Below are 10,475 nucleotides of genomic sequence, written 5' to 3' on the forward strand. Positions count from 1 at the left end.
AAATCAACCCTGGGACCCCCAAAATCGACCCCAAGAGCCCCAAATTCCAACCGGAGACCCCCAAAATCCCCCTTGGACCCCAAAATCCCCTCAGAGACCCCTAAAACCCCTCAGGGACCCCCCCAGTCTCCTCACAGACCCTTCAGGAGGATCTGAGACCCCCAAAATCCCCCTCGGGAGCCCCAAAAATCTGCCCGAGACCCCAAAAATCCCACCCGGGACCCCCAAAACCCCTCAGGGACCCCCCCAGTCTCCTCACAGACCCTTCAGGAGGCTTCAAGACCTCCAAAATCCCCCCAGGACCCCCAAAAATCCCCTCAGGTGCTTGGGAAGCAGGAGGTGGCCCCTGGGTCACCTGGCTGGCAGTTTCCCTCAGTTCTCCAAAGGGACAAGAGGCAGAACTGTCACAGTGAAAGGACTTGGTGCCATTCACGGTTCTAATCCTGAAGTCAGAAGTTCTGAAGGGTTTTTCCTTGTTGCTGAAGCTCTAAAAAGTGAGATGAGTTAGGATATCTCAGTTGGGAAGCACCTACAAGGATTGCCTAGTCCCACTGCCTGACCAAAAGTTAAAATCCTGTTTTTATTATGGGTTCAGCTGAACTGGAGGTTGGACTAGGGGATCTCCAGATGTCCCTTCCAACCCTAACTACTCCATGATTATTATTAATAATAATTAATAACTTCCTTCCACAGTCTCCTTGCCAGCTGTTCCATTCCAATCAGATTTCCCCACCTTAATTTGCCTTTTTTTTTGCAGCCAGTGTGGAACCACAGGTGCCACATCTCCTCACACAGGACAGCAGCAGCAGAGCTCTTTGTCACCCCCCTGATGTGTAGGAGGAACCCCTTTTTTCCTGCTTTTCCATCCTGCAGAGAAGCACAGCAGGACAGCAGAGGGCTGCACACCCCTCTGGCAAGCTCTGCTGTCCATCCCAGGATGGTTCCATGCATTCCTGGGCTGCACTCAGAGCTGGCCAGCACAGCACTGCCAGCCTTTGGCCAATTTTTCAGCCAGCATTAACAAAACACCCCAAATTTCACCCCAAATTCTCAAGAAGCACTGAGTGAGGTGTGTACAGGGTATTTCCCCAGCATGAAAATCCTAGACAGATCTTCAAACAATCTCTTTTAGTTTCTGTTGGTATTAGTTTCTCTGGGCTTCTGCTGTAATACCTGGAGCCACTGGAAATCTATTCCATCAGATCTGCTGTTCTGTACCACACACCAAATATACCAAGGCTGGTGAAATTCCATTTCAACAAAAATTCATTTTCCCATGCTATAACATGTCTGGTTTTTGCAGGAACCAGGTGCTCTTGTGCAGTTTAAAAATCTGACACTCTTCACTGGCTAGAATATAATCCCAGCAAAATTGTGCAGCTGATCAAAATGCAGAGCACATACTGATGGGTCACAGCAGCCCCAGATGGGTTTTGTCCCCACCCCAGCACAGACCTGACAAGCTGGACCTTCTAATCACTGGAAAGAGAAGAATCCAACTGTTTGAAATTGTTCGAAAAAGAAAGCAGCAGATTGCTCTGATGCTTCTTAAATTGTTTCCTTTAATAGGAAGTGCTGCTTTACTCTACCTTGTGCTTCAGAAACAAACGTCTGCCTTCCAAAAATATACAGTGTACACATCCTCTGTAGCTATAGATACAAACATTTACAAAGAAACAAGCAGGCTGGAGTGGAATAGCTTGGGGGAAAAAAAAATAAAAAAAAATCACAGAAGGCCCTCCCAGAGCCAGAGCAGCCGGGCTCACCCTGCTGTAAACAGCTCCAAAACACCATGGAGGAACATCAGAAAAACCTCCACAGCCCGCAGAGGTTTAGGAACATCAAAAAAAACTTCCACAGCCCTCAGAGGCTCGGATGGAGGAATTGCAGAGGAATTGATGTTGTCCGTTCCCGTCCCCTCCTTTTGTCCCGGGAGGTGCATCCCGCCCCCAGCCCCAGCGCGGCGCTGCCCGGGGCCGCGGGCGGAGCTCGGCTCTGCTGCTCCCGAGAGGAAAAGGCGCTTCCCAGGCGTTTGTTTGTCGTCTCTGGGGCTTGCCGGCACTCAGGGCTAGCGGATGGGCCGGTAGGGGAAGGCGACGCCCGGGATGAAGGTCTGCACGGGGTGCGCGGGCAGCGCGGGGTAGCCCAGCGGAGGGGTGTGGATGTGCGGGTAGAAGCCGGGGGGCAGAGCCCCGTGCGTCGGCTGCTGCACCGGGCCCGAAATCACCAGCTGGAGCAGGCTGCGGGAAGAAATTCACACAGGAGGGACACGATTAGAGGAGCTTTTGTCGTGGCTCTAAGGATAATTCACATCCAACTCACAGCGCTGCTGTGAAAAGTGTGTATTACGTGGCTCTACGCAGATATTTACCATATGTATTTTGATGTGTTGATTAGTAGTGCTGTATTAACATTTTAATAATAAATGTAGTCTTGTAATTGAAAGGTAACTTTTGTAGTTAAAATAAGAACTATGTTAGTGGGATTTTTTTTAAGAAAGGAATGAGGCTCTCACACCAGACAGCAGCCCCAGGACACCTCAATCTTTCAGAGAAAAAGAATTTATTGCCCCATTATCAGAAGAAATGAACTTCTTCCTGCCTTGAAGGCGCTGTCAGGATTAAAAGGAAGAAGTTGATGATGACCAGACAGAATCCTGTGTTTGAATGGAATTTATGCATCAGGTATGAGGTGTATGAATATGCAACAGGCTGTTGCTTTTAAGAGTTAATCCTCTGTTTGACGTGGGTCCTTTTTCGGGCTGTGTTGCCCAGAAAAAGGCACCTGGACATTCATACTCTTTGTATTTATTGTCTCATATTGTCCTAATTCAAATTGTCCAAATTATTATTACTCTAATTGTATTACTATTTTTATAACCACTTTATTACTATTAAACTTTTAAAATTTTAAAAACAAGTGCTTGGCGTTTTTCACACTGCTGAGTGCCAAGAAAAGAGTGACACAAATCTGATCTTTACAGCTGCCAGGAGACTTTTTCTCCCTTTCCCTCCCATTGTTTTTAAGCCCTACTCTTTTAGTAAAAAGGCAAGAAGCAATAGCAAAGCTAGAAGCAATTGCAAAGGCAAGAGCTCAGAGTCAGGTAAAACCAGTGGGGAATTAGAGATGGGACAATTTAGGGCAGGTTCCTTGCTGGAATTTCATTTCCCTTTCCTGTGCCTTTGTTGTAACACACACTGGGAAACATCATGCACAGTGGGAGCACTGAAGGCCCTTTCTGTCAGGAATCAGGGAAGAAGCAGCCAGCACTGTGTGACCTTCATCCTTGTGCTAAAGTGCACATGAATAAAGGCCAAATTCCACAAGGACAATTTTTCAGAGGAGATTTTGTCTCAGCAGCCCTTGAGTGTCTTGGAACATGCATCAAAGCCAACACAGCTGTAAAAAGTCTCTTACTTGTTATGTGGTAGCCTGGAGCACACAGTCCTCAAGTCATCTGAAAGAGGACACAAGATTGACAATAAGGATAAAGCAGAAATTAGAGTAGTTTTCCTCTCTGCTGTCCTTTCTAGGAAGGTCAGATTACTGAATAATCATTAATTTTACTGATTAATTACTGATTACTGAATCTGTCAGTAATCTGTCATAATCATCAGGCAGCAAGAGATCCAGAATCCCTCTCTCAGGCCCAAAACCTTCACAGGAGAGAAAATGTTTCTCAATTTCACCAACCCTCCCCACCAGCCCCTTCATTGTTATATATGTTTGATATTTAAGAGAGATAAGCTTTAGCATGGATTTTGCAATACCAGTACATCAACAAGAACTGAGACATAGGAAGCACAAGGTGTGACTCTGCCCAGTTTTATATTGGTTTTGGGTTTTTTAACCACTGTCACTGTAAATAATGGGTTGGGGTTTTCTTGCTGGAATCTATCAACTAGAAATTGCACCTTTTTACCATCTCCAAACTTCTGCTTAAGCAGAATTGCTAGAGCCAAGGAATTAAACAACATATCCCATTGATAAAGTGTTTTCAGGAACAGCTTAAGAACAAACTCCTTGTGTAGACACACACAACCCCAGAACACTGAAATATCTGGTATTTCAGCAGCCCCTAACACTGAACTACCTTCCACAGAAAGAGCAAGTGCTCAGAATGTTCCAGCCAAGAACAAACACAGCTGAAATCAGCCCTCAGATCAAAAACTTCTGATTTCTGTTTGTTCTTATAACACTCAGAGTTACTTTATAAAAGATGAGGAGGAAGAACAGTGAAATTTGACCAGCAGCACTGGTTCAGCCAGGACAAAAGCATCAGATCCCTGCTTAGGCAGAGGCTGTTGTGGTCTGCACTTAATGCCCCAGCTGTTAGAGAGCTTCAAGCCCTCTGGTATAACCTAAAATTGTCTGGTTTCAAAGAGAATATCATAAGAAAAGAGTCTGTGTGGCTGACCCTGCCCTGTGTTGGGCCACTTCCCTTTTATCTCTCTGCATGTCTTTTGGAAAGAAGTGGCTTTGGAGACAGGAAAGCCAGACAAAAGCCATGTTAGCAGCCCTTTTTTACTGAGTTTAGCTGAATTTGGACACCCTGTAATGGGGTCTCATTATAGGTGAGCTGAAGTGACAGAAGTTTCAGTTGAAGATAAATTATTTGCTTTTCACATTCTCTGTCTAGCACACCCACCCAGGGGTTTATGTGCTTCATGGCCTCTCCTCCAGCAGGCAGACTCAGAGAACTTAAACTGAAGAAAATCAAACAGTGCTTTTTAAATAGCTACAGGCAATTCTGAGGGGGACAAAGTGTCCCATGCCAGACACCCAGATACAACCCCTGTTGCAGAGTGCAGGGCCGTGGATCAGTCCCCACTCTGCAAAGCAATGCCTGACACACCCACAGCAGTGATCTCTCCTTTCCTACTCTCCATCCAGCTATTTTTCCTGAACTATTTTGTGTACTATCACTTTCTAACAGGGCAAACTACTGATTATACTGTGAACATCTTGATCTTTACTTCCCTCACCCCAAAACTGCCTCTTACAACTTCTGGAGGAGAAGAATCCTGTGCCAGGTCTCTGCCAGCCCCACAGACAACTCACCTCTGGTGCACAGGAGAGCTCCTGATGCCATGGCCACTTGCAAGGGCTGAGCCAGCCTATCCAGAGCAAGTTCAATCTCCTTGGATGCATTGAGAGGATTGAGCTCATCAGACAGTCTGTTAATGTCCTCCACCAGAGGAACCACGTGGTCAAAGGGCACCAGCCCCAGGCGCCCATAAAGGTTTTTCTCCGTTAAATGCCCCTGGAGCATCATAAGGACCTGCAGGACACTCAGATGCAGCTTGGAATAGAGCTGGTGGCAATCCCTGTCTTCTCCTGAAGCCGAGTCCTTGGCAATTTTGTTGGGAGGGTGTCCATTGGAGAGAGAGGCTTTTTTCTTCCTGGTGTAGGCCAGGGGGGCCTTGACGCACCAGCGGATGAGGCCGGTGAGCGGGGTGAGCTCCAGGAAGCCCATGGGCAGGTTGGCTGCGATGGGAGTGTTCAGGAAGGTGATCAGGATCAAACGAGGGTCCTCAAAGATCCAGGAGACAATCAGCTCCAGCAGGTCTGAGGGAGGGATCAGGTCATCTGCAGATAGGAGAGTTAATGCTGGGTAAGCTGAGCCTTTGTTACTTTATTAATTCAGGTTCTAATTAGTCTCTCACAGACACTCATCCTACACTGTCCCAATTACAGTCTCTGAACCTCCCCAGTTCTGCTGTTTTTCCCAAGACACAACCATGTTCCTGTCACCTTCCCCACCTATTCCAAAGACACCACTGATAGTTATCCCCTTTCCCAGCCAAGATTCTCTTGTCATTTTCTTCTCTGCCACCCATCACCTGCTCATTTTTTCCCTAATTTAAGTCTCCATTTATTCCTTGCCACAGGAAGTACAATGGGCAAAGGAAATAGGAAAAGCTTGTTGGGTGAAGAGAAGGAAGTGCCAACAACTTAACTCATTCATTTTAATACTTACATACCTAAACAAACATGTCTTGTGGAAAAACACACTGCATGACATATAAAGGATTATAAGATGATGTAAAGCTTCAGGTGAGAAGTGAAAGATGAACTTGACTACAGACAAGAGAAACCCTGACACATCATCCTCTCACAGGGGGAATGCTGCATTGGAAGAGCAAGCTCCTTTTTCTTGTGTCACCAAAAACATCTCAAATAAAATAAGGAATTAAATAATTACTTCCTATGACTCAAGTTATTTCCTTTCTGACATGTCCTTCTGACATGATGATGGGATATAAAATAAGGTCTGAGCTCTACCAAATACTTTATAAAAACAACATAAAGGCTAAGCCTGAACCTCTCTTTCACCCTCAGTAATGCCAAGCTGTTTATCTGGAGAAGAGTGTGCAAAGCATTTCTTTTATCAACAACAGCATTTGCTTTTCTGCACTGTAGGTGGTGTTGGTACTCAGTGTATGGCTGTTCTCTGGTCTACCACGAGCTTTCTGTGGCTGAGTAGAGCTAAATCAAACTCATTTTAGACACCTACAAGTGTCTGAGCAACAACCTGAGGCAGGCTGTGTCACTGGCAGGTCACACACACAGTTAAAGAGTGCACTGGAGTTATGTTGATTGTGTTTCTCACCACTGCTCCACAGAAATCCTGCTCCAGCCTGCCAACATTCAAACCCCTTTTTGGAAGGGATCAGACTGACAGGCAGCCCTGAGTCTCTCTCAGGGCTGACTGAGCCCAGACAGACCAACTTTCACTCCCAGAGCTGCTCAGTCAACAAGGTCCCATGTCCTTTGCCCCCTGTGGAGGACAACGCCCTTTGTGTCAGGTGTTCCTGGCTGCTTCTCCAGCACAGCCTCTCCCTTGTTTCCCAGAGGCTGTGGACTCCAAACCCCTGAAAGTGTCCAAGGCCAGGCTGGACAGGGCTTGGAGCAACCTGAGACAGTGGAAGGTGTCCCTGCCATGGCAGGGGGTGGGACAAGCTGAGCTTTAAGGTCCATTCCAATCCAAACCAGGCTGGAATTCTAAGTCAGCCCCAGAGTGGTTATTTTTACTCTCACCCAGGGCCAGATGAGCCACACCCCCGAGCTTCCTCTGGCAATAATTACATGGTAACACCTCTTTAGGATTCAAGCAGTTACATCTCTTACAACAGTTCACTCGGGGTGCATGACACTGCCCCTCTCACTTGGAAAGAGGCACTTTTACCTGAGGAGAGATCGTAGAGAGCTGTGACTGAGGTGATGAACTGGCAGCAGAAGCGAGGGCTGGCAGTGAAGATCTGCTTCAGGGTCTGGATGGAGCCTGGCACCAGGTTGCAGTAATCATCCACCAGGGCTCGGGCCAGCCTCACACAGAACACAGCTGGGGTCCTCTGCAGGGACAGCACACGGGGGACACGGATCACCCCTGTCACAGAATGCTCCAGGGGCTGGGTCCCCACCTGCCCCACTGGCACTGCATTGCTGTGGGTGCTCTCTGTCAGCTCATCAAACACCCCCTCCCACAGAAATAAAATCACTGTACTGAATATCAAAATAGATTGTGGTATCTTCAGTTTATGTCGCAGACATCTTTTCTGAAAAATCCTTTCCTTAGGATTTTTCCTCCTGAGAAGCTGAGAGGCCTCAGGAACAAAATGTAAACAATGGTTATCTGCTGCTGTGGAATGCAACAGGTGCATCTGTGATTGGCCCATGTTGGTTGTTTCTAATTAATGGCCAATCACAGTCAGCTGGCTTGGACAGAGAATCCAAGACAGAGCCATAGTTATCATTCCTATTCTATTCTATTCTATTCTATTCTATTCTATTCTATTCTTAGCTAGCCTTCTGATGAAATCCTTTCTTCTTTCAGTATAGTTTTAATGTAATATATATCATAAAATAATAAATCAAGCCTTCTGAGACATGGAGTCAGATCCTCATCTCTTCCCTCAACCTGAGACCCCTGTGAGCGCTGTCACAAGTTTACAGCAGCTGTGGCTTAAAACTGAAACCTTTTAGATCAATATTTAGACTTAGAGAGGTTCTTTTTACTACTTCAGCAACATTTCTTCCCTGTGAGGGCAGTGAGGCCCTGGCACAAGTCACCCAGAGAAGCTGTGGCCTCTCCAACCTGGTCTAGAAGTGTTCAAGGCCACACTGGACAGGGCTTGGAGCAACCTGGGACAGTGGAAGGTGTCCCTGCAGGGTGTGGAATGGGATGAGCTTTAAGGTCCCTTCCATCACAAACCATTTTGTGATTCCATGATTCTAACACAGGCCTGTAGTTCAACTGGTTCAGCTGCCATGCCTGATATTTTTGATGCAGAAAATAATCTGTGGAATCCTCACATCACTTAAAAGCTGCCATCTGAAATAAAAATACACCTTGTCCTGCTGTCCAGGTTATGTCCCATCCTGCCCTCCCAAAAAGTCACCATGTGGGAGAAAAGGGACCCCCAGCAAACAGGAGCTCTGCCTCCTCCCCCCTTCCCTGCCAGCACAGCCTTCCTGCTCTTGCCCCGTGTCAGCTGTGACCTCTGCACATCCCACAAGGGCAGCAGGAACAAAGGTGCACTTCCCAAAGCCCTCACTGGGGAGTCTCAGTGGGAAAGGAGAAGACAGAGGAGATCTCCAACCTGCTGCATTCACAGAAGACAGACACAGGTATTTTGTACCCAAATTTCAAGACAGGGGTTTGCCTCTTCCACACCCAAACCAGCACATCAGGGAGGGTTTATTTCCCAAACACCAGAGTCAGCTTCTTCAGGCAGCGTGGCCAAGGTTTGCTCCCTGCTTTGGTCAAACCCTCCACTGAGCCCTTTCAATATGCAGGGTTTGGAGGGTTTACTGACAGTAAAACCACCCAAACGATTTTTTTCTCCCATTGCAGCACATGAATGGATTGGCAAAGCTCTCCCTGATGCCAGAGCACAGGAATGGACACGAGCACAGCCATGGGGCAGCTGAAACAGCCAGGGAGGAGGAGCTGACTGTGACCAGCTGTGCCCCAGCTCACTGTGCCCACCCTGGAGCATGCCCTGACCCCTCCCCCAGGCACCCCTGCCTGCACAGGAGCTGTACCTGCAGCCAGAAGGCAGCACACTCCAGCACAGGAACCCTGCAGACAGCCACTGCCATGGAGACCAGCTTCCCCAGCAGGGCCATCCTGCTGTCATCTGCTTTGTTCCCCTGCGGGCTGAAGAGAGATGAAAAGATGACCTGCCGGACTGAATCCTTGGTCTGCTCTTGGAAATAATTGCACATGATCTCAAGGAGCTGAAGTTCCTGAAGTGGAGTCAGTCTCTGAAAGAAAACAAAAGCAAAGCTGTAAAATACACTGAGCCTCTTGAAGGACCAGGAACCAAGTGAAAAGACAGAACAGCAAAGGCTGAGAGCTTCCCTTTGGGCTGAGGGACTCAATCTTTAAGCACAGCACACACATTCAAGCTTCCTGAACCACCAGAGCATTTATCTGGTGACACTGAAGAGCTCCAGGTTTCATCTGAACACCTGGATACCCAAAGCTGGTGCTTGCTGCACCTGCAAGTGAGAGATGAGACTGACATTGCTGGGGGGGGAAATATTTCCTCCCTCTGCAAATAGCAGCACTGAGGGCACTGCAGGGCAGAGCTGGCCTCAGCAGCACTGAGAGCTGCAGGACCACGTACCCCAACAGCCACCAGCAGCTGTGGCTCCTCACTGCTCGTCTCTGAGCCCCAGCTCTGTCCCAAATCCCCCCAAAAACCCTGGCAGGGCCCAGCTGCAGCACTCAGGGGCTGTGGGCAGAGCCCAGGGTCCCCACCACACCCAGAATCCTGGGCAACCATCAGGGACTGGCCAGCAGCCCCCTCCCTGCCAAAAAACCTCAGTCACCAGCACCCCAGGGACCCCGGGCTGTCATCCTGGGGCCTCAGCCCCAGTAACAGCGCCCCAGGGACCCAGTGCTGCCCATCTGAGCCCTCAATCTCCAGTAACAGAGCCCCAGGGACCCAGTGCTGCCCATCTCAGCCCTCAGCCCCCAGCAACAGAGCCCCAGGGACCCAGTGCTGCCCATCTGAGCCCTCAATCTCCAGTAACAGAGCCCCAGGGACCCAGTGCTGCCCATCTGAGCCCTCAATCTCCAGTAACAGAGCCCCAGGGACCCAGTGCTGCCCATCTCAGCCCTCAGCCCGCAGCAGCAGCCCGCGCCGGAGGGAGTCTGTCCCGTCCTGAGGCCTCAGGCTCCAGCAGGGCTCCTGTCCTGAGCTCCTGGCCTGTCCTCGTGCGTCCCCGCGCCTCCCGGGCCCGTCCCGCTCCGCCCGGGGTGTCGGTGCCGCACCTTGGGCGGCGCTCCGCGCTCCTTGGGGACCTGGAACAGGAACTCCTCGAGCAGATCCGTGGGGCCCTTGTCCACCAGCGGCAGCGGCGAGTTCTGCAGCTGGCTGCTGAAGTAGATGTCCAGGTGGTAGAGCACCTCCTTGGCGGCGCTCAGCGCGTCCCGCCGCAGCAGCGAGTGCCGGATGTCGCTC

General features: G+C 49.2%; 1 protein-coding gene across 1 annotated transcript in view; it reads right to left on the minus strand.

The window, feature by feature from the left end:
* Nucleotides 1–1,542: 1,542 nt before the first annotated feature.
* The window catches only part of CUNH7orf26 (chromosome unknown C7orf26 homolog), a 9,703-nt gene continuing 770 nt past the window's right edge, over nucleotides 1,543–10,475 (minus strand). Inside the window, exons 2-7 of the mRNA XM_005425275.2 lie at nucleotides 10,286–10,472; nucleotides 9,049–9,270; nucleotides 7,190–7,355; nucleotides 5,062–5,589; nucleotides 3,418–3,457; nucleotides 1,543–2,240 (exon numbers count right to left, since the gene is read on the minus strand). Coding sequence (XP_005425332.1) covers nucleotides 2,069–2,240; nucleotides 3,418–3,457; nucleotides 5,062–5,589; nucleotides 7,190–7,355; nucleotides 9,049–9,270; nucleotides 10,286–10,472 — 1,315 coding nt within the window. The 3' untranslated portion in view covers nucleotides 1,543–2,068. The remainder of the gene's footprint in view (nucleotides 2,241–3,417; nucleotides 3,458–5,061; nucleotides 5,590–7,189; nucleotides 7,356–9,048; nucleotides 9,271–10,285; nucleotides 10,473–10,475) is intronic.

The sequence above is a fragment of the Geospiza fortis genome, unplaced genomic scaffold (genome assembly GCF_000277835.1).
Source record: "Geospiza fortis unplaced genomic scaffold, GeoFor_1.0 scaffold114, whole genome shotgun sequence".
Taxonomy (NCBI): Eukaryota; Metazoa; Chordata; class Aves; order Passeriformes; family Thraupidae; genus Geospiza; species Geospiza fortis.